This window comes from Vigna unguiculata, chromosome 11, assembly GCF_004118075.2.
Source record: "Vigna unguiculata cultivar IT97K-499-35 chromosome 11, ASM411807v1, whole genome shotgun sequence".
Classification (NCBI taxonomy): domain Eukaryota; kingdom Viridiplantae; phylum Streptophyta; class Magnoliopsida; order Fabales; family Fabaceae; genus Vigna; species Vigna unguiculata.
Window position 1 is genome coordinate 5,585,164 of NC_040289.1, and position 25,166 is coordinate 5,610,329.

General features: G+C 34.8%; 1 protein-coding gene, 2 non-coding genes and 1 pseudogene across 4 annotated transcripts; 2 read left to right on the plus strand and 2 right to left on the minus strand.

The window, feature by feature from the left end:
• Positions 1–863: 863 nt before the first annotated feature.
• LOC114170131 lies at positions 864–4,122 on the plus strand (annotated as a pseudogene).
• A 12,231-nt stretch (positions 4,123–16,353) lies between these two features.
• On the plus strand, positions 16,354–20,102 carry LOC114168194 (G-type lectin S-receptor-like serine/threonine-protein kinase At1g67520). Of its 2 annotated transcripts, none has more exons than XM_028052931.1 (9): positions 16,354–16,508; positions 16,615–17,804; positions 17,945–18,052; positions 18,130–18,329; positions 18,414–18,624; positions 18,861–19,098; positions 19,184–19,334; positions 19,411–19,739; positions 19,831–20,102. In XM_028052931.1, exons 1-9 carry the CDS (start codon positions 16,489–16,491, stop codon positions 19,874–19,876), a joined length of 2,493 nt encoding a protein of 830 aa, XP_027908732.1. In that variant the 5' UTR covers positions 16,354–16,488; the 3' UTR covers positions 19,877–20,102. The 2 variants fall into 2 exon arrangements, with proteins under 2 accessions (XP_027908732.1, XP_027908733.1); XM_028052932.1 differs by having other exon boundaries at positions 16,380–16,508; positions 16,627–17,804.
• A 1,726-nt stretch (positions 20,103–21,828) lies between these two features.
• LOC114170862 lies at positions 21,829–21,989 on the minus strand. The gene has a single exon (XR_003601223.1). It is a non-coding gene; the product is annotated as a U1 spliceosomal RNA (small nuclear RNA).
• Positions 21,990–24,265: 2,276 nt separating this feature from the next.
• On the minus strand, positions 24,266–24,427 carry LOC114170863. Its single transcript, XR_003601224.1, has one exon. It is a non-coding gene; the product is annotated as a U1 spliceosomal RNA (small nuclear RNA).
• Between the last annotated feature and the right edge of the window lie 739 nt (positions 24,428–25,166).

Sequence of the window (25,166 nt, forward strand, 5' to 3'; positions counted from 1 at the left end):
ACACTAAAACATTAAATTTATTCATTCTTTCACCTATATAGAATTACAGATTTCACCATCCCAGAAAAAAATTTAATACAAATAATCATCTCACCCAATCACCCCATACAATGATCATTCAGAGTTGGGAGTATAGGGTTGCACAAAGGAAGTTGGATCAAGGAAATGAGAGGTGGTTGAATTATGTTTTCTAGTTAGGATACCAACCTTGAAGTAAGGAAGTAAGGGTAGGTGTTTATTTCTAGAAGAGAATTCAAGATCTGGGCCTCACAGAGTAAGAGTAAGAGTTGGTGGAGAAGTAAGTGTCTAAGTCGGGAGGAGAAGATGTGAATAGATTTCCTTGGTCTAGTTATTTGACTAGGACGAGTGAGTTTCTCAAAGAGGTTGGAAAAAAGTCAAATCGGGCAATCTTAGTTTCAGGTGTATCGTAGAGTTGCTTGGTGCAAAACAGACTAGAGATTTGGAGTCAATGGAAGTTATGGTTTTGTGGTTTGGTGGAATGATGGTTACGAGTTAAAGGAAAAAAATGAGGACAGGATGCCAAAACAAGATGGCAATGCAATCAATTGATAATTTTAAATTGGAACTGGAATAACTCGGAGGGAACTTTGTTGCCTTGGTTGAAGCCAACAAAGAAAGTAAGATGTTATGAGTTTCGTTATATGTAAAAGTGGTCAAGAGTGTTGATGGTGGGACAGTAGGCCAGAACTCAAGAGTGATCAAGTCAGTGGAGTGATGCTTAAAGGAGAGAACAAAGTGATGTGAAGTGATAACTACATGTTTTAGTTTGAGACTTGAAGTCATCTGAGACATTGATAAAAAACTACAAGAGGTAGTAGAGAGCATATGGTAGACAAGTCGGTATGTCAGATACAAGTTAGTTGGGTATGTAAGAAGGAGCATCTCAATTTTAAGGTTGCAGGGTTGGAAGTTACTTCGAGAGTAGTAACTAAACCAATCTACACAGTTGAACACATATCGCTTAGCATAGAGGCAAAGTTTTCAGTGACTATAGGTGTTGGAGTTGTTTTATTAGTCATGTCTAAGTGCTGGTTGTCAGATGAAATGAGGAAAACGTAGTTTTCTTTCCATCTCGTCGGTGAATTTTCAAGGTCAAAAATTTTTGTTGTTGGGGAGAATGTAAGACCCACTTTAATTATGTCCTACAATTTAAGGGCTTCTCCTAGTTAGTTGGGCCTAAGGCTGGCCCATAGGGCATCCCAAAACCCCTAAACCAGCCTAACCATCTCATGTTCTGCCCACTTTGCAAAATCAACCACCTTACTCCTCTTCTCTTTACCCCTCAAACTGTGCTCTGATAGGGTTCAAAGCTCATTCAGATTAAAGTCAGCTCAACCTCATTCTCTACTCCACCTCTTGAGTATGCTCTTGTAGCCATTGGGTTCGTTACCGTAGGTGCCTGTGCTTTCCACTAGCATCTATCCAAGTAAGGGAAGCTAGGATTTTTCATGCTTTTATAAATAATGTGTCTGTTTTGGTTCTGTTGGGTGCTCTTGATGATTTGATGTACTTTTGATGTGTGAAAATAATATGTGTATTGTTACTGGATGGATTTTTTGGCTTTGCATGTGTGAGAGCAGATGAGATCTGCTATGCTCACCTAAGCGAGCTGTTTCTCGCCAAACGGGAAGCTCCCGCCTAAGCGAGAATGGCAGTAACTCGCCCCCTTTGGTTTTGAGTGCTCACTTGAGTGAAGGCCTCTCGCTTGAGGGAGAACTCGAAGTACTCTCTGTTTTCAATCTCGCTTAAGCGAAAGCTTTTCGCTTGAGCGAGAGACCCTTGTCGCCTGAGCGAGAGCTCCTTAGCTTGAGCGAGATTGACAAAATTATTTAAATGCTTGTATGCTCCCATGATTGATTTTTTTACCCTTTTAAAGCATGAAATATGATGCCAACGTTTTATACAACGTGTTTGTGTTTTCTTAAATTTGTGTTGTTTGGGATTTTGTGTTTTTACATGTTGAAACCAGTTAAAATTTGTCATTTTAGCTTAAGCGAGACAAGTCTAGCTTAAGCGAGAGATTTTAGCTTAAGCGAGACAAGTCTAGCTTAAGCGAGATCAGTCTAGCTTAAGCAAGAATTCTAGCTTAAGCGAGACCAGTCTAGCTTAAGTGAGATTAGTCTAGCTTAAGCGAGAATTGCTACAGACTTTTAATTCCTTACTTTAACTTGAACTTGTGGGTTGATTCAATTACTTTTAAAAGCATGAATTGGGCGAATGGGTATGAGTAGAATGGTTTATGGTTTGTGATTGATAAGTTTAACATGACCTTGGCATGTGACTTGTATGGGATGGTTGGTTATCAAAGTGGCATGGTTTTGGCATGATAAATGATTCTATATTAATTGTTGGAAGCATGATGATTGGGTTGGTTAGGACGTAATTCCATGAGCCTCTAGGTGAGACGTCATGGTGGTGCCTCAGTTTGTCGGGACGTAATTCCATGACCCCTATTAGTGGAAGTTCATGGTGGTGCCCCATCTATATAATTTAGTAAGGATTTAAGGTAAGGTTACATCCTGACACTCCAAAGAGTCCGTTAGTCTCACATAGAGCAGACTGACTCTTGTGGTGAGAGTAGCAAAAGGTCTGAAACCCATTAAGGGCTAACCTTGTGCGTGAGGGTTGAGACATTGTAACACTTAGCTCGGGGGTGAGCAGCTCAGTAGAGCAAAAAAATCCACCACAAGTGCAAGCATTCGCTGAATCCGACTAAATTATATGTATCCGGATGAGTTGTGTCTGAGTCCTAGTGTATTGTGTGCAAGTCATAACATGATTGGTTTATATATATATATATATATATATATATATATATAGATTTTCTTAACTATCGTCTTTTAGTGATGGTTGTGGACACAACAATTGTGGTATACGTACTAACCCATCACTATATACATGTTGACAATACGTAGATTGTACAAAAGGGAAATTACTAGATTGGAAGAAGCGTTTCAAAATAATAGAAGGAATTTCTCAAGGATTACTTTATCTTCATAAGTACTCAAGACTCAAAGTCATCCACAGGGACATGAAAGCTAGCAACATTCTTTTAGATGAAAACATAAATCCAAAAATTTCAGATTTTGGAATGACAAGAATATTCACGCAACAAGAATCAACCTCAAATACCAATACAATTGTTGGGACACAGTAAACTTGATAAACTATCTTGGTTGAATTTTATGTGAATGTTTAAAAATTATTTCATCATGTTACAAACTACTTTTTCTTACAGCGGTTACATGTCTCCAGAATATATGATGGAAGGAGCTTTCTCTACGAAGTGTGATGTTTATAGTTTTGGAGTATTGTTACTTGAAATTGTTAGCGGAAGATGAAACCTTGGTTGCTATGATGTTGATCGCCCATTAAATTTAATAGGACATGTATGTAAGTCATATTTATTAGTTTTTTCTTATTGTTTACTGTGTCTAATTTGTGGAAAATATTGACAGACATGGGAGTTATGGAAAGATGGTGCATGTTTAGAGTTAGTGGATCCATCAATAAAGGAGTCGATTGATCCTGATGAAGTACAAGGATACATTCATATCGGTTTGTTGTGTGTAGACACTACTAAAAATTCTCATATTACATGAGAATTTTCTTATAAATTTGTTAAAAACATTCGTAAGAAAAGATTTTTTTTTTGCTATTTTTTCTAAAATTTTAATTGACAGGTAATTTCTTCGTGAATAATTATTTCTTATAAAATTATAAAATTTGCAAGTATTTCCTACAAAGTTTGTTGCGAAAATTGTTTTATACAAAATATTTTGCAAAATAATTGCCAGTAATTTCCTACAAATTTCTTTTCATAACAAAATTTATAAGTATTTCTTGCAAAAAAAAATTCAAAACAAAGTTAGCAGAAAATATGAGTTTTTTTAGTAGTGAGAGCATTATGCAGATGATCGACTCAACATGTCTAAGATTGTATCAATGTTGACAAACAAAAGTGCAATAGTTTCCTTACCTCAAACACCAGCATTATACGTTGGAAGAAGGATCATTCATGATAATTTATCTTCAAAAGGATTTTCGATTGATTCTGCAATAGAAATTACAGCCTCTATAAGGGAAATGATTAATTCTTAAGAAATATAAAGGTAATAATTTACTTATAAGGGATGTTATGAAATTTTCATTACATTGTGATATAGTAAACTAATCCTTTCCTCTTTTCTTCATCTTACTTGCAGAATTTCAAAGCGGACGTTGAAGCTTAAAATAATATTCAGGATGTCTTTCTTTCAACTTTTGTGAGTTCGTATTACGGAATTAGCAAATGTAATAAATCACACAAGTAATAAAGTGAAAAATTCAAGTATCGTTTCTCAAGAGACTAATGTGTTGGAGTTTAGTCTTTAAGCCAAAATATAAAGTTGATGTTGTAACAGTTGTCCGTTTTTAGCATTTATCATTTTCTGTTATTAGCACTTACTCTGCTTACACGGTGTATAAAACTTTGTATCCTAGTTCAATTCAATATAGCTTTTTCAACTTTTGTCTTTTGCATATGTGCTTTGTTGCCAAACCCTTTATGGTATCAAGTGCTAGATCGTGTTAGGACCTGTGTGCAAGAGTAAAAGGCCAATTATTGTGTTGTCTAAAAGACATTACAAGGGCATCCAATAGAGTGATTATTTGGTGAAAGGTGTGTTTTCTTGGTGCATCAAGAAAACAAGTGATAAGAACCTCAAGGTGTAGGTGTAGTTGTCAGGTTTTTGGGCAGACAAACATAACTGGCATGGGAGGCATAATTTAGGGTGGCTTACCAATGTTTGATGGTAAGATGTTTGATGATTGGAAAATAAGAATGAAGGTTGTTTTAAGTTTTCAGGAGGTAATAGAGGTGATTGAAAATGGTCTTGTGGAATTGGGCAGCAAGGCAACAGACGAGGAAAAGAAGAACTATAAGCTGTGGCAAAAATTAGATGGCAAAGCAAGGTTCTTGCTATAGCAATGTGTTAACTCAAAAATCTTCAACAAGATTTCCCAAGCTGAAACAACAAAAGAGGCGTGGGAAATCTTTACAAAAACGTATGGAGATATGCACAAACACAAGAAAATTAAACTACAAGCACTAATGGAGGAAAGTGAAATTGTTGCTGAATACTTTGACAAGATCCAAGAATTGGTAAATGCCATGAGATCGTATAGTGATAAGGTAATCGAACAACTTGTGGAGAACAAGGTATTGAGATCTCTTCTTGATCATATAGTGTTCACAATTGAGGAGACAAAGAATCTTGATGAATTGGAGATTGAGGAGTTGCAACACTCACTCCAGACTTACGGTGGTATCTACAGTACTTGCTTATGTCGACATCTGGTAAGCTTTAAAACTTCCTTGGAGGAGGGATGAGCTAAGCTTGTAGAGCCTCTTTCAAGATGCGTGACCTAGAGGCGTTAAGAGGTGCGTAGTTCATGTATCAGAAAAGTTTACACTCCCACGACCATATAGGACCTCACACAATGCCTATGGGGGCTTGCTACGGTACCTTCTCAACTTCTCTCCTCATGAACTTAGTGGCCCGCTATCTCAGCTCATTCATGTTGGCGATAGGATTATTACATACTTCATTAGAGTTTAGGTCCTTACTCTTAGAGAAATAATCTCTAAGAGGTCGATTTAGGCTCAGGGGTTTTCTTTCCTTCGACCTGTTGAGAATAGTTCAATTGTGAGTCAAAAAGTCATACATTGGATAGAACAGACAAAGTTAAACACTATATAAAAATAAATACCCATAACACCACTGCCTTAAGGTTTTGGTATAAAAGTGGTATCAAATACTTTATATATATATATATATATATATATATATATATATATATATATATATATATAACCCATCAACAATGGTATTAGAGTCGTGTCAAAAAGTCTAACATTTTCGGTAACTATAACTATAACCTGTATATAACCCAACACGACCTTATGTTAAGTAGGGAAAGCAAGTTAACGTCATCCCTACGACTCGTCTCGAAGTAAGAGATAATGGATGTTGTTAATGCGTGGAAACAGACTGTGGAGTAATTACAACAACGAATTGCACTAATATGGAAAAAGAAACCTGAGAATTCCTTTTCCTAACACCAATGAAAGATCAATTCTCTTTATTCAAAGTAGTGATAAAAAGTCTAATATTGATAAGTTCAGTCGCTTACACTATTGGAAAAGCTAAAACAGAAAAGCAATTCACCTTTATGAGACTTCAATTTTATGGGTCTTAAGCCAATAAAATGGGTACAGCGCATTACCAGAAAGCTATATACGGATATAAATAATTGAATCTTTTCTCAAACAAATGACCGACAAAACTTTTATTTATTTCATATTCTTTACATTTTGAGTCATCGATAATTTTATAGCTGAAATGTTTAAAACCAAATAATTGTTTTAACGATTGATTTCCTTTAGCAAACACATTCTATCTTTGAAAATATGATTTATTTCACTTGTGTATTTCATATGAGCAAGACACTACAATTTATAGGACTTACATTTAACTTTTCATCTGCAAGCCATAATGTCTCCAATTATTATAAAAATTATTATAAAAACATAACAATAATCACCATTAACATCCAAAACATAACACATAAAACTTTTGACTTTTCCTTTCCTAAAACATCACAAATGTAACCACTCATAAAGTCTGCTCAATAACTCTTAATTTAAGTTTATCCTAACAAAACTCCCCCGTAAACTTAAATACTTCTTCCATCCTTCATTCCGATTAGATTTTTATAGTTATTGAACAACACAGTTGGCAATGGCTTTATAAATAAGTCTGCAATTTGATCTCTGCTTCCCACTGCACCATCTCTACATTACCTTCCTTCACCTGATCTCGGATGGAATGAAATTTCACATCAATGTGCTTACTCCTTCCATGGTTGACTGGATTCTTTGCCAACTCAATAGCCGACTTGTTATCTACTCGAATTACAGTCCCTCCTTTTTGTTTCATCTCCAGTTTGCTTAGAAGATTTCTAAGCCATATTGCATGACATACACTCAATGATGTTGCAACGTACTCAGCTTCGCATGTAGACAACGTCACTATAGGTTGCTTCTTTGAGAGCCAGGTAAACGCCGTGTTTCTCATGAAGAATACATACTCGAATGTGCTTTTCCGGTCATCTACATCTCTGCACCAATCACTGTCCGAGTACCCTACTAATCGGTAATCGTCCGACCTAGTGTAGTATAATCCGAGTGATGTTGTTCCCCGCACATACCTCAATATTCTTTCCAGTGCTCTCCAATGTGTGTAGGTCGACTCCTTCATGTATCGACTTACTATACCAACGCTTAGTAACAAATCCGGCCTTGTACTCGTCAAGTAATGAAGACTTCCAACCAAGCTTTTGTATTTGTTGGCATCTACGTGATCTCCTCCATCAAACTTTGAAAGTTTTGTACCTAGTTCCATTGGGGTTGAAACCGGGTTGCACCTCGCCATCTTAAATTTACTCAGAATGTCCTCGGCATACCTTTCTTGAGACACAAAGATGCCTATCTCAAGTTGTTTGACTTCCAGCCCGAGAAAGTATCTCATGTGTCCCAAGTCCGTCATTTCAAACTCTTTCTCCATGGTTCTTTTGAACTTCTTGATTAATTATGCATCATTACCCATGAACACAAGGTCATCAACATAAAGAGCTATAAACATTATCCTACCTCCATGCTTCTTTATATATAGTGTGTGTTCAACCAGGCATTATTCATATTTATTTTCCACGAAATAAGTGTGGATTCGGTCATTCCACGCTCTTGGAGCTTGTTTCAGGCCATAAAGAGCCTTCTTCAACCTCAACACCTTCTTTTCTTCACCTCTCCTCATGTAGCCGAATGGTTGCTCAATGTAGACCTCTTCCTTTAACACACCATTCAGAAAAGTTGATTTTACGTCCATTTGAAAAATGGGCCATTTGTTTTGAGCTGCTACAGAAATTAGTAGATGAACAGTCTCCATCCTAGTAACAGGTGCAAACACCTCGGCATAGTCAACTCCTTCCCTCTGTCTATAGCCTTTTGCCACCAATCGAGCTTTATATCACTCTATCTCACCTTGTGCGTTCATTTTCTTCTTGAAAACCCACTTTACTCCAATGGGTTGAGCTCCTTGTGGTAACTCAAATAGTTCCCATGTGTTGTTATGTTCTATAGCAGCAATCTCCTCATCCATTACCTTCTTCCATTTCTCATCCACCACGGCTTCTTCAAATCTAACATCTTCCGATTCTTCCAAAAGACATACAACATGTACCTCGTTAGTTGTATTATATATGTCTTGTAGGCTCCGAGTTCTGGGCTGCAATGGTTCTTCTTCCTAGTCAGAGACCTCCTGTTGTCTTCCTGGTATATTGTCCAAATTTCTTCTTTCACTTGTCGGGCTTCCAAAGGTAGTTTTTGAGCTCCCACTTGTCGTTGTTATGCTCTTAACTGTCACTGTCAAGTTGTTCCATTCGTTCTCCTCATCTATTACAACATCTCGACTCACAAGAACTTTGTTTGTTACTGGATTAAACAATTTATAGCTCTTTGTTTTTTCATCATATCCAATAAAAACAAGTTTCTTACTCATGTCCTCGAGCATGGTTCTTTGTTGCGCTGGAACATGAGCATATGCTACACTACCAAATACCTTCAAGTGAGATACACATGGTTTCTTTCCACTCCATGCTTCATGTGGTGTCTGTCCATTGAGCTTTGCATGAGGACACATGTTCTGCACATATACTGCACACACACTACTTCAGCCCAAAATTCTTTTGACATATTCTTACCTTTCAACATTGCTCAAACCATGTTAAGAATTGTCTGATTCTTCGTTTCAGCAACTATGTTTTGTTGTGGTGAGTATGAAGTTGTCAAAAATCTTCTAATGTCGAGCTCCTCACAGCACCTCATGAACTCGGCTAATGTGTATTCACCTCCTCTATCTGACCGAACAACTTTAATTTTTGTGCTCGTTTCATTTTCAATCATTACTTTAAATTTCTTAAACACTCCAAATACTTCAGATTTCTCCTTCAAAAAATAAACCCATGTCTTCCGAGAGAAATAATCAATAAATGTTAAAAATACCTCTTACCACTGAAAGATACAGGAGTAATTGGTCCACAAACATCTGTATGCACCAGGCCAAGTTGTTCCTTCACCTGATACTCAGTTGTCTTTGGAAAGGAGGCTCTCTGGTACTTGCCGAGTACACAATCTTCACATAAATTCTTCTTAAATTCTATGTTTGGCAATCCACGCACCATTTCTTTATGTATTAGCTCGCTCAACCCTCCAAAGTGCAAATGACCGAATCGAAAATGCCACTTCATTGCTTCATCCTTGACGTCGAGTTTCAAACACCTCAGCTCCAGTTTACACATTTTGTTTTGTTTCATTTCTACTCGGGTAATAAGGTGTCCGAGTTTATCCCTCAACTCCAGCACTCGATCTTTCATGATGATTGAGTACCCCTTTTCCATTAACTGCCCCATACTCAATATGTTGGTTTTGAGGTCGGGTATGTAGTACATATCCCGAATTGTCCCAATTCGTCCATTCTTTTGAGAAAAACATATCGTACCTTGTCCTTTTACCATCACCTTGGAAGTTTCTCCAAATGACACATGTCCAGCTTCAATTTTGGAGAGCTCATCAAACATATTTTCATCTCCGCACATATGCTTACTAGCTCCAGTGTCTAGATACCAGATCGAGTTGTTTTGGACTCACAAACCAAACTCAGTGTTTGTGCTAGGGTTTGGACCAAGCTCGATATCCGAGCTCCTTGTCAACAACATCTCGTCCTCATCAGTTTCCTCCCTTGCCAAATTCTTCATATCATGTGTCGAGCTCGCTTCGCTACTAGCCATCAACAATATTCCATCTTGTTCTTCAACCTCCTCTGTAAGAAGATTGGTTGATTCATTTCTCCTATTTTGGGATCGACAATCCTTTGCAAAATGACCGGTCTTACTATAGTTATAACATTTGACCGATCTACACTCATTTGCATAGTGACCGGGTTTGCCGCACTTGTAGCACTCACCATTGTTGCCTGATCAACCTCCTCGGCCTCCACCTTGACCTCGGCCTCGCCAATTTTGCAGGCTGGGAGCGCCGTCTTCGTAATCATCTCGACCTTGACCACTACATCCTCGACCTCTGCCTCTAGGACCTTGGTTTTGACTCCCATGATCTCTTCCTCCTCTGCCCTGAGTGTTCTGAGTTCCAAACGCCTTTTTCTCCTTGAAATTTGTCCTTGCTTGGAGAGCTTGGCCAAGGTAGTCCTCCTTCGTCTTTCTTCTTCTTTGCTCATAAGCTTCTAGAGACCCAACAAGCTCCTCCACCATGAGCTTTGAGAGGTCTTTGGATTCCTCTATAGCACACACAATGTTGTCGAAGTCAATAGTCATTGACCTCAAAATTTTCTCCACAACTTGGTTTGCAGGCAACGGCTCCCCATTTTTGCCAAGTTGGTTTGCCACAGTCTCCACCTGAGATATGAACTCGGTTACCCCTTCGTTCTCCTTCATCAACAACCTCTCAAACTCTCCTCTGAGAGCTTGAAGACGAACCTGTTTCACACGGTCATCTCCCTTATATGTTTTCTCCAAGATCTCCCACACCTCTTTTGAAGTCGTAGCGTTTGCTAACTTCTCAAGTCCTGCATCGTTCACAGCTCGGTACAATGCATACATAGCTTTCCTATCTTTGACTCATGTTTTTTCAACGCAGCAATATGGGCAATTGTCTGTTCATCCAAATCCTCTGGCTCTTCGAAGCCACCTTGCACTACATCCCACACGTCTTGGGATCCGAGGTAGGCCTTCATCTGCATGCTCCACTTATCGTAGTCGGATTTTTGTGTCAGCTGGGGTAAGCACATATTGTTGGCCATCAATCACACTTTTTTCACTCTCAGACACTCAGGCTAACTGGCTCTGATACCACTTTGTTAGCAAAGACACTCTATCTCTGAAAATATGATTTATTTCACTTGTATATTTCATAGGAGCAAGACACTAGAACTTTTGACTTTTCCTTTCCTAAAACATCACAAATGTAATCACTCATAAAGTATGCTCAATAACTCCTAATTTAAGTTTATCCTAACAATTTCTTACTCTGACTTGTATATACAAGATTAACAGGCTTTTTACTGGTTTTAAGCGAGTTATAGGTATTTCTTTCTACATCAATGGTCATTCATAAATCCATATGCAACGTCCTTTTACGGTTAGTTTTATGCATTAACATTTGCAATTGTAAAACAATTTTAACCAACCCAGGCACATGTTATTAGCAAGATCTAGTCTAACGTTTATTCAATACAATAAATACTAAAACTTAATATTTAGTATATTTACAATTCATAAACCTATCAAAAATTATGACACTAAAAGAGAAACCTTATTGATAATCAATTTAAATATTAATTTATAAAATAAAAATATTTATTATTAAAATAGTTATTATTATTAAATAAAAAATTATAATTAATTCATAAATTGGTCCATAAAATTTAGTTATTCAAATCTTGACTACCAACGAAATTAAAAAAATAATTTATATACTTGTCACTAAATATTAACTATATTTTAATTATTAAAAAATTTATTTTTAAATTTATTTTTAATTAATTAATGATTAATTTAACGAGTAATTATAATTTTTTATTTATAATAATAATTATTTTATAATTAATAATATATTTTATAAACTAGTAATTATAATGAGTAATAATTTTTTACTTCAGTTATTATTTAAGAATTGTTTTTTAGTACCCCTAATTATTCACCATCCTAACATCAAATTATAAATATCAAAAATGTTTTATACGTAAAAAATATTTTGTTCATTCCGGATAAATTTCCTTAACTACCTTTGGATGACTCGTAGTCACTGGAATGTTATGTCCATACCATTAATACAAAACATTAATAAAAAAGGAGATTTTTCATTGCTACCCGATTTTTTTCAATTCTATTGTTTAAATAACTATTTTTTAGACTAAAATAGTTATATTATTATTTTTTAAAATTAAAATAATTATATTAGTAATTTTTAAGTTAAAATAATTATCTTATCATTTTATTTATAAAAGTAACAGATTATATAAATTTAATTATTTTTTAAACATACATATGTGTTTTTGTTAGTATATTATTAAAATTTTTAATATTTTATGAGATTTTATTTAAAAATTTCTTATAAAAACTTGAATAAAAAGAAATTTTAATTATTTTTTGTAAAAAAATTTAATTGACATATAATTTTTTGATAAATAATAATTGTCGTAAAATTTGAAAATTCACAATAAATTTTTTATAAAATTTTCTGTGTAAAATATTTATAATAAATTTTCATAAAAGAAAATAACCACACATTTTCTTGTGAAAAAATTTGATATAGAAAATTGCAAGTAATTTCTATTGTGAATTTAAATTTTGCTGGTAATTTTTGTACTAATTTAAAATACGAAAGTATGTTTTTTATAGCAAAAAAATTTCTAACTGTTTTTTCTGTTAAATTAAATTTGCAAGTATGTTTTTCTTACTAAAAGTTTTGCAAAAAAAATTCACAGGATATTTTATTAAATTGTTTTAAAATGTATACAATTTTTTTTTATATTTTTTCAAATGACAAAATAACTTTATTTTTTGAATAGTAATACTTAAAAAAGAATAATTAAATGAGAACTTTTTGTTAGTATAACTTTACGCTGAATAAAGAAAGCAAGAGAAGAGGGAAATATGAGATAAAATAATGGACCAATGGATTAAATATGTTTTTGGTTTTTCGATTTCAAGTAAAAATTGGGATTAGTTTCTTTTGAAAATTATGATTCAATTTAGTTCTTTATTTTTAGAAATACGTGAATTTACTCATTTTAATCAAATTTCACAAATTTTATTAAGTTTATTTAATGTTTCAAACACATCTTATTATAGTAACTTAGGTCATTTACACTGTTTTGACACATATTCGTTTCTATGATAGTTGTTGACATTCAACCGAAAACAAAAAGAAAGAAATATTTTAACATTAGTTAATGACCCACTTAGGCCAAAATAAATCTATCCCTTGACCATGGGAGTAACATTCTTATTTATAGAAGGTAAATCGCTTATAAATATTGTAGATCTACATAATCAGTTAATGCATAATAATAACCTTAGAGATAATCTAAAATATTTCCCTAAATAACAACTAGAATATTTCCCTAAATAATAACTAATATATCTTCTTTTAAATATTTTCTTAACCAAAATAATCACTTTATATAATCTAAGATTCTATCTTCACATGCACCATCTCCTCAATCCTAGCTTCTTACAGAGAGGTCGGTCCTAGCGTGACATCCTCATAAATCCTAAACCATCAACTAGTTATCCTTAGTAGCGTCGGTCCTAGGAAGACATCCTTTTGGCTTGACCTTGGCTTTGTGGAGACATCCTTCTGGATTTTTGCAATGACCTCGATTATATGAAGGCATCTTTCTGGATTCTTGCAATGTCCTCGGCTCTGTGGAGACATCCTTCTGGATTCTTACAATGACCTCGGCTCTGTTGAGACATCTTCTTGGATTCTTGCAATGACCTCGGCTCTGGGGAGACATCCTTCTGGATTCTTGCAATAACCTCGGCTCCGTGGAGGCGTGTTTTATGACTTGAATTTTTGCCTGATTCCTTGACCTATTGAATACCTCGGTTTATTAGAGATCTTCTTCATCTGGGAGGAAACAGGTTTAAATGACTAAATCTACGTATTTATAAAGATAAGAGACTAATTAGTTCAAAATTTTCAAAAAAGACTAATTTCCATTTCCAGTAAAAGTTAAAGAACAAAAAATATTTAACTCTAAAATAATTCACAGGATCCATAATCTTAGAATTGCTACATAGCCGGCATAGGCCCACGAGTGCCCAAATTGAAACATAACAGTTGTAAAATTGACTGCTCCAAATGTATTTGTCACCATAGCTTGTACTATATTCTATATGAAATTTAACATTTACTCGTACAGTTAGGATATGATATGAATCCATTTTCCTAAAAAAAAATTAATGATATGAAAGGGTGGCAGCATATGTGAAATGAACTCAATCTAAACATTTAACATGTATGAATATGTGAAAATGCAAAGAGGAGTAATGAACCTTTAACATGTATCAATCTAAACCAGTAAATAAGTATGAAAATGGTGTTTATTTATGTTATTGCCTCAAAACAGGACAATCAGAAACCATTTGGAGAAAGCAGCGAGAAACTTGCTTGCTTACCACATAGAAATACCCATTTTTTTTATCAACGAGGAAAGGAATACTACAAAGGAGCATCATTGCAGCATATTTTAAATACAAATATATTTTGAAAAGATAAGGAAAATAAAATTGCAGCTGGCGGATTTTCAGGGAATATTTTTAGAATGTCAAAATTTTGGTTGAATTACTCTTTTTGTCCATTTTTTTCGTTCAAAAATGTCAGATTGATCCTCTAATTTTTTTAGTCTCAAATTGGTTCCGATTTTTTAAAATTTGATGCAATTTAATTATTTTCGTTAAATTTATTGAAGCGAAGCAATAATTTTTCATCAAAATTAACACTAGGATTATGTCAATTATATCAACAAAGAAAACCATCATTATTCATAACTTCAACTTTTATGGAAAAACCTTGATCCAATTTAACAAATTTAACAAAAAATAAATAAATTGCATCATTTTTTTCGAAAATCAGAATCAAATTGAAACTAAACAAAATTAGAGGACTAACTTGATATTTTTAAGCTAAAATAAAAATCAAAAGAGTAATCTCAAATCTTTTATATAAACTAGTAAAACATTGTATTTATTTTTTATTATAATAAAAAAATAAAAAAAATTATAATTATTGTTATTATTATAATTATAAAATTAAATTAAATAATTTTTACAAGTTTATTATAATTAATTTTCATTTATAGTGATAAGTTTAAAAATTAATTAAATAAAAAGATGGTTAAATTAAACAAATGATCACTTACAAAATAATATTAAGAAAATAATCATTTTTATTTAAAAAATATTTAAAAGGTCAAGTTGAAAAATAAATTTGGACAATAATTTTTTTTCTTATATATTAATATAAATAAATATATATATATATATATATATATATATATATATATATTTAAATATCAAATATATAAAATATATTACAAATATTAAATTTTTAAAAATTATATTTAAAATTATATATGTATAAAAAAATTTGGGGGGCCAGGACCCTTCTTTGCAATAATGTAAATTCGTCCCTATAGTTGACCCTTCTCGGTCTACGACCCATTTTGACTCATGGTAATAGTTGGCTTACATCGACCTTGGGTTTGACTTGGCCAAACCTGATCTTGTGTTCAACCTGATCCATATCAATATTCATTCTGACTTAATTTGTCTTGTCCTTCGGTCCAACCCGGACTATCTCAACCTTTGGTTTGGGTGTGTCCTTCTCAACCTTCGATCCAACCTAGCCTGTCTAGACCTTCGGCCCGGGTCACTGTCTTAATCATTGACCCGACTTGACCGGTCTTAAGCCTCTATCCGCGAATACCTATCTCGAAAATCTGACCAACTAGTCTTGACCCTTAGCCTAATCCGGTTTCTCTTGACCCTCAACCTAGCCTGACCCGTCTCAACCTTTGGCATGGGTCTCGGGCCGATCCATCTTTATCTTCAATCCATCTCAACCTTCGACCTATATCGAACTTTGACATATCACAGCCCAACCTTTGGCCCGGGATGGTTTAACTCAACCTTCGTTCTAAGTCGGCCCATCTCCATGTTTGGTTCGAACTAGCCCGTCATGACTTTCGACCCGAGATGATCTAGCTGTTGGATTTTATCGTATTCTAACGATGCTACACATCATTAGGCAAGATGACTTTGTAAAGTTCTTTTTGTTCTTTGAATACACATTCATGACAACTGTAATTATCCTTCCATGTAGTCAATTATATATATATATATATATATATATATATATATATATATATATATATATATATATAATTGTTCATTGTTTCTGGTTATGAGTTTCACTAGTTTCCAAAAGGATATATAATAACTACCATTATTGGTGGAAACGTAGTCTATAAGTGATAATAAACTAGGGTTATTAGAAGAATTGTTGTCTATTAATGATGATAGGCCTAGAATAATCGAAATCTATAACCTTTATTGGACTGGTGACAATATTATAGATATGATTTCAATATTCAAAGACCATAAAATCCTTAAGCTACTTTATTTTTCTTTTTCATACTTACTTTATCGGCTTACTTCAATAATTGGAATGAAGTATACCTTTTTTATCTTCTCAACTGGTGCTGACAGGCCATTCATTTTTGCTGCAGAATTCCAAAGCCAAGGTTGGAGTGTTAAGGGGTGAAGCTTGTAAAAAGATTTGGAATGACCCTTCTTCACGTTTTGTGAGTATATCCTTCTAACAGATCCAATGCGTGTCTGGTTTTAATTTCAGAACTTATTTTATGTTGCTGTACATTTCTTTTTCTTATGCTATCCAATGCGTGTCAGCTCATCATGCAGCTTAGTCTCTCCATATTTGAAGCATCCTATCAGGCATAAACTACAGAATCTGCTTGCTTTCATGTACTTGTGGTTGTGGTGGAGTACTCGTATTCATATTCAAGCAGCAAATGACAGTTTAAATCCTGGTGATACACTAAATTACACAGCAACACTATGTTCAGAAAAGTGCACATATTATCTAGCTTTTACTTCATTTAGTCCTGGTGATAACAATTACTTGGCTGTATTGACTGCAAAAAATGATATTGAAGTTTGGATGAGTGATAGAAACCAACTTGTTGACCAGGATTCTGCAGTTCTATCACTTGACCACTATGGTGTGCTGAAAATAGGACCTCAACGTGTGAAGCCAATAATCCTGTATTCTCCACCAAAACCTATCAACAACACTAAGGCCACCTTGTTGGACACAGGAAACTTTGTGCTTCAACAACTTCACCCCAATGGGACTAACACTCTCTTGTGGCAGACTTTTGATTACCCCACTGACATTTTGATCCCCACCATGAAGTTAGGTGTTAATCACAAAACAGGCCATCGTTGGTTACTGGTTTCATGGATTACCAAAACACTTGCCCCTCCGGGTGCCTTTACCCTTGAATGGGAACATGTGGAACAAGAATTGATCATAAGGAGACGGGGAAAAGTTTGCTGGCGAAGTGGGAAACTGAGGAACAATAGATTTGAGCACATTTCAGAGGATGCACAAAGCGGGTTGAAGTACACCCTTGTGTCTAACGGGGACGAAAACTCCTTCTCTTTCACAACTACAAATGAAGAGCCTGATCGATGGTGGTCGTTATCAGATATTGGGCAGATATCTGATGGTGAAGGATATGTTGCAAGGGCTGATTTGTGTTATGGATATAACAACACTGATGGAGGGTGCCAAAGATGGCAGGATATACCCAAGTGTAGGAATCCCGGTGACGTGTTTCAGAAAAATATTGGTTACTTCAGTACTAACAATTTAAGCGTTGAGGAAAATACAAGTTACGTTCACAGTGATTGTGAGGCCAGTTGCTGGAGCAATTGTACCTGTAGTGCTTTCAAGGAATTATATCCAAATGGAACTGGATGTGTATTCTTTCATTGGATTTCAGCGGAAAATTATACTTTTGACAGTACTGGTGGCCCCTTTTACTTGCTGGTGAACACGTTGTCTCATCATAAGGGTAAGTCAACTAAATTGTTCGATTGATTTCTTTAGTTTATACTACTGTGTACCTTATGTACGATTGTCTGTGCTCTAACAGAAAGCAGTCATTGCTGTTTGTTGAAAAGTTATAATATTAATTGTAAACATTCTACACAGGGACAAAAAAGTGGATTTGGACAGGTGCAGTAGCAGCAACTGCTCTATTTGCAATTTGCCTATTCACTATTTGCCTAGTCTTAAAGAAGCGAAAATATGTGTTTCAAGGTAGTTACGTACTTCAAAATACATCACTAAGCACAATCTTTTGATAATTTACCTATATTTTAATCTTACCTAAACAGAGAAGAAAAGTCAAAGGATAGTGATGAAGATGGTTCATCTGGCAACTTGTAGTCGGTCTTCTCCAACGGAAGATTTTGAAGTTGTTTTAAAAGAGGGGCATGGTCTAAGAGTGTTTAATTATACATCAGTTATGGCAGCAACAAATGGATTTTCAACGGAGAATAAGTTAGGACAAGGAGGCTTTGGACCTGTTTATAAGGTGATCTGAAACTAGTGAAGCTATGCATTAACAAGTTTGTATCAATTAGAGTGCTGAATATTGGTTATTTTACTGGCATTTCAGGGAATTCTTCCAACAGGACAAGAGATTGCTGTGAAAAGACTTTCAAAAACTTCTGGACAGGGAATTGTGGAGTTTAAGAATGAACTGACACTGATATGTGAACTTCAGCATATGAATCTTGTACAACTACTCGGTTGTTGCATTCATGAAGAAGAGAGGATTCTAATTTACGAGTATATGCCAAATAAAAGTTTGGATTTCTATCTATTCGGTGAGGAATATACAAGAGTTCAGTAAATTATGTGTTCTTTTGATGGAGAAAAACATTAAAAAAAATTGTTTTCATTGTTATGTATTAATTAGAATACATATATAGGGAAACATTTTAGTTTTCTGAACTACCGTTTTCCAGTAATAGTTGAGGGCACTCAACAATCACACTAAAAAATTGGTTTTTGTTTGGTACACATACTAACCCATCACTATATACATGTTGAGAATTCGTAGATTGTACAAGACGGAAATTACTAGATTGGAAGAAGCGCTTCAAAATAATAGAAGGAATTTCTCAAGGATTACTTTATCTTCATAAGTACTCAAGACTCAAAGTCATTCACAGGGACATGAAAGCTAGCAACATTCTTTTAGATGAAAATATGATTCCAAAAATTTCAGATTTTGGGATGGCCAGAATATTCACACAACAAGAATCAGCCTCAAATACCAACAGAATTGTTGGCACACAGTGAGCTTGATAAACTCTCTTGCTTCCATTTTCTATGAATATATAAAAATGATTTCATCTTGTTACAAATTATTTTTTCTTGCAGTGGTTACATGTCTCCGGAATATATGATGGAAGGAGCTTTCTCTACAAAGTCTGATGTTTTTAGTTTTGGAGTTTTGTTACTTGAAATTGTTAGTGGAAGAAGAAACCTTGGTTGCTATGATGTTGATCGCCCATTAAATCTAATAGGACATGTATGTAAAATCAGTCATTTTGAGTTATTTCTTTTCTTATTATTCCCTGTGTCTAATTTGAGTAAAACATTTACAGACATGGGAGTTATGGAAAGATGGTGCATGTTTAGAGTTAGTGGATCCATCAATAAAGGAGTCGATTGATGCTGATGAAGTACAAAGATGCATTCATATTGGTCTGTTGTGTGTAGAACATTATGCAGATGATCGACCAACCATGTCTGACGTTGTATCAATGTTGACAAACAAAAGTGCAATAGTTTCCTTACCTCAAACACCAGCATTCTACATCGGCAGAAAGATCCTTCATGATAATTTATCTTCAAAGGGGTCTTGTACTGATTCTACATCAGAAATTACAGCTTCTACAATGGACACGACTGATTCCTATTTAATAGAATCAAGGTGAATAATTTCCTTGTACGGGATGTTATGGAGTTTTCCTTACCCTGTAACAAAGTACACTGATCTTTTCCTTTTCTCTTGACACGTGCAGACCGAGGCCATGCATTTTACATGCAGAATTCCAAAGCTTAAGTTGAAGTTTTGTGAGTCTGGTTTTAATTTCAGGGCTTAGTTTAACTTGATTTTACATTTATCTTTTTAATGTGTACCAGAAAAACCACACTGTGTCGTCCCTTGTGCAACACTCCCTCCTGTTGATTACAGTTTCCATATGATTGTGTAGTACTTATATCCATGTTAAAACAGAATAACAGTTTAAAGTATGATGATGCATACGCAGAAACAGCAACACTCTTCTGAAAATGCAAAATCTTATCTAAATTTTGGTGCATCGATTTCGTGTGTGAGAACACTCACTTGGTGTTATGCACTACAAATGAGGGTATTGCAGCTTGGTGCAAATTAATTGCCATTTTCTCTGCTCCAGAAGTAGAGCAGGGTATAGTGCATGGTATTGATTGTGAGGAAGAACAAGCAATAGTTGACAGAAACATAGCCATGATGAAAGATGTAGACGTCCACATATCCCTCAATGCTTTACAAGAAATAGAAGGTGACAGTACATTGCAACTTAAAGGATCAATGAAGAAGGAAAAAGGTGTTTATTAGTGATATGGTAAAGTTGTTGGAGGCTAAAAACACTGTTTGTGGAGGACTTTTCGGGAATAGTTGTTTCTGTTAAAAAGCTATTAATCACTTGAAAGTGTGAGCAGATAACTTGAAGATTCAATGATCATACATTTACAATACGTTTTTTTAGTGTTACATAGTAAAAAATTTGGAATTATTTTGGCCATGCATTGGTTTAGGACACTATGCAAAATTTATTGGAATTGTGCAACTCTTACTATGAGATTGAATCATCAAGGCTAAGAGGTGATATTGGAAGGAGAGAAACCAGATGCAACAATTCATGAATTGACAAGGAAGCTCGAATGATACAAGGAATTTGCATGTTACTTGCATTGCAAGGTTCAGTTTTGCGTAATGTTGCAGAGACATTTGATCAGGAAGCTCTAGTAGCAGAACAACAACATGGTCTTTCTGCAATTCTACAACAATTTCAGCAATTATTTGAGTCTAAACACACCTAACACCTAAGGGGAAATGTGATCACAAGATGAATCTCGTTAATGACGCACCTGTTTGCTTGAAATCATAGAGATACACATGCCCAAAAAGAAGAAATTGAGAGACAAGTGCAAGGGTTATTGGCAATGGGATTTATCATGGAAAGTACAAGTTCGTCGGGTTCTCTAATTTATGTTGGTGAAAAGTTTGGAGGTAATGCACAGTTTAAACCCCAAAAAATTCTCTACAATGGAATCCATAACTAAAACACCCATCTTTAACATGGTGAGATGTATATATTGTAGCCAAAGGGTTCACTTTGAGAGAATAAATTGACTACAAGGAGATTTTTTTTTGGTCTAAAAGGAAAGAACTTTGAGATGGAGATATGGGATAGATGTTCTATCATAAACATTAAGATCAATAGAAAAAGATCTTAAGATGATTTCGGTTTATCTCAAGTGACCTACATTAACAAAGTTTTAGAGATATTGTATACGAAAGATTTTTCAAGTGTGACTCCCACTTTGAAGGGTAATAAACTTGAATTGGGTCTGCCCAAAACATGATCTTGAGCAGAAATGCATGTAAAATATTTCATATGTTTTAGTTGTTGAAAATCTTGTGTGTTTAGGTTTATACTAAGGACATTGCTTCAATAAATAAATAATTTCATCCTCGTATACAAACAGACGGATAATTTGGAAGTAATTTGCTAGGCTGATTAAGAATTTGTTGACTGCAATGATTCTAAAAAATATAAATTTGGTTATGTTTTTATGTTAGCTTATGGAGTTGTATTTTGAAATAACAAAATGTAGACCTTGACTACTTTATTGACCATGGAAGATGACTTAAGTTTAAAATTATGGACTGTCCACCAGCTTACCCTCCCTATTCTCCAGGATTAGGCTTCTATAACCAAGAACACAACTATACAAATGTTTTAAACTGAATAATAGGGGCTGCGCGGACGCAAGCCCCCTCTACCACAAATTATGATGTAGATTCCACCACCAGGGTAGACCTTAGAACAGCACCCCTTCTTTGTGCAATGAAGGTCACTACTCTAGGCCATGAGCCTTCATGATCGCTCATTGACCCCATCCAGGTAAGTATGTTCTCCTATGCCATAACTATTTCTTTTATAGCTCATACTCTTTAATACTCTAACAGATATATCGATGTGGGACTTCACTTATGTTTACATTAGCCTACCTGTGCGACTGAAACTTCTTTTACGAAGAAGAACGAACGGTACTTTTGGTTAAGGAAATTTGAACACTGCCATAGAAATGTTGTTTATTTAAAACAAATCAGCCGACAAGCTCAATTTTTTTTGTGAGATTATAAATATTTGTAAGGAAAAAAAAAATGACATTATTTTATTGTGAAACTAATTCAAATGTATAGTAGGATGTTTGGATTGGCGTACAAAAATCGCATCTATCATAATTTTTTTATCAAACAGTCCAAAATATGTGAAGTTATAATGACTTGTTTGGTCCAAAATATGATCAAAATAAACATGCAGCTAATACTGACTTGCTTAACATATTGTAAACTAACTTGCTTAACACTTAGAGTTCTTCTAAAATATTTGAAATGAACTAAATTGTATTGTATAAAGAGTTTACAAATTATGTAAAATGAAAATGTACACTAAATTATTTTATTAATTTGATTTGGAGGAATTAAATTGTGTTTTATTAATTTGATTTGTAGGAATTAAATTGTGTTTGGATAAAGCATTTTAAGAGGCTAATTATTCTTTTTTTTTAAGAATTTGAAATGTTTTATAAGAAATATGTTGCTCGGATAAGAAATTCTAGAACTTCATCAAAGTAGTTGAATTACTTAGAATTAAAGAATTTCAAATTTCACCTGAAAAGTCAGAATTTGAAATTCTTGTTCTCAAATTCATATTTTGATCTCCATAGTTTGGGTTGATTGAAGTTTAGGCTAACTCAGCTCAACTGAACTAGGTTTGATTTAGTGCTAACTCAATGTCTTGGCCTAACTTGACTCTTCCAGAACTGACGTGATCTCCACCATTCCCACTTGGGCCTAAACCAACTTGGACTTGGGCCAAGCTAGACCTAATTAAACTTCATTCGACATGGACCTAGCCTCTCAACTAAACATGATCCTACTGTCTTGGCTTGACTTAAACCTAGGTAAACTTGGCTTGATCTTGGTTAGGGCTGACTTGGCTTGACATGGGTCTAGGTCAACTAGGGTTGATTTGACTTCGATGAGCTCGAGCTAAATCAACTTGACTTAGGAGGGGGAAGACTCTGCTCGACCCGGATGTGACTAATTCAGCTTGACCCAATTCGATACTAACTCGGTTTGACCTGGTCTTAGTCGGGCATGACTTGATCTGGTTCTGAACCCATATGAGCCTAGTCCAACTTGATTGAACGTAGCTCGTCCTGACTCAGGTGAGTGCTAAAGTGTTCCATGTCAACTCGACCTAAACCCAGGTCGACTTGGGTCCAAGCCTACTTAGTTTACTTAGACCGACTCGAATCGAATGTGCCAAAATTGATTTAACTCAATCAGGTCCAAGCTTACTAGAATTGACTCGACTGGGTTCGAGCGACTCAATTCGACCCAACAAGCCCTCTCTAGCTCTTATGAAACTAGAAAATAAGATTGTATTATTCATAAAATCCTGTATCACAGAGAGGTGCCTATAGAAATATATAGGCAAAGGAAAAACTAAAAGAGAACCAAGAGAAAACAAAACCCCATACAAAATAGACTCAAGGTAGTTATGTAATTCTACTGACATTCTCTCTTAAACTTATGGTAGGATTATAAACTGTCTTAAGTTTACATCTAATATTAGGAAAGATGATCTAGAGATAGGCTTTGTTAGCGAGTCTACCACTTTGAAAACGAGATAAGAGATCAATTATAGGTGACATTGTTTCACTTTATCACGAACAAAAGTTCAAAGTGTTTGGATTTTGGAATGCATGACAGGATTGTCTACAAGGAGAACATCACCAAGATTATCAAAGTAAATCTTTGAAACAGTAGAAGAGATCCAGAGTTTAGAATGGAGAGAATTGATCCATGTAATTTCAGCAAGAACTGCAGCAATGCTACTATACTCAGCTATTGGTTCATAGTACCCACAAGATATCAAAGATACGTTTGACAGCCTTCCAGTGATGCTCCTGAGGTTGATGCAGAAACTAGCACACCTTGTTAACAAAGTATGATAGTTCAGGTCAAGTGATGAACAAAGAAAATCGAGACAGAACCAGGGAATGTTGCATGTAAACAATTTTAGATGATGAATGAAGAACATATCTTTAACAAACATGGTTGTCAAAAGCAGAAAAGATATAGGTTACCACTACCTAAATACTTGGAACTAAATAGTAGGGGCTGCGCGAACGCAAAGCCCCCTCTGCCACAAATTATGATGCAGGCTCCACCACTAGGGTAGACCTTAAAACAGCACCCCTTCTTTGTGCAATGAAGGTCACTGCTCTAGGACATAAGCCTTCATGATCGCTCATTAACCTCATCCAGGTAAGTATGTACTTCAATGCCATTAGTATTTGTTTTATAGCTTATACTCTTTAATACTTTGCTGGATATATCGATGTGGAACTTAAGATAAGTTTACATTAACCTACCTGTGCGATTGCAAGTTCTGTTAAGAAGAACTGCATTTTTGGTTAAGAAAAAACATAATAGAATACAATATCGACGGACAAAAAATGTCAAAATCATTTTTAATCCAAAATATTTCGACTTGAACTGCCATACAAGGTTGCTCATTTTAAACAAATCAGCAGACAAGGTCAATTTGTGGGATTATAAAATCAGATAAATATTTTGGGAAAAAAAATACATTATTTTATTGTGAAACTAATTCAAATGTATAGTAAGATTTTTGGATTGGCGTACAAAAACTGCATCTATCATAAAATCTGCATCAAACAGTCCAAAATATGTGAAACTATCATGATTTGTTTGGTCTAAAGTATGATCAAATAAAACATGCAGCTAATACAAACACTCTCAAGCCAATTTTACAATTTACAGAACATATTATCTTCTGTATTAAACTCTACAGAATTCTCAACAATGGACTCCATGACAATAACACCGAACTTTAGGTAAGTAAGCTACTGACACTCACATAAGTTGGTGTTATTAACCTTATATCTTTAAATTGGCCATGCTTACCGAAGAATCTCAAATATTTTAGCCTTTGGTTGGTTTTCCTTTATAAAAGTGGTAACAGTGCACTCAGATAATTGAAACATTGCA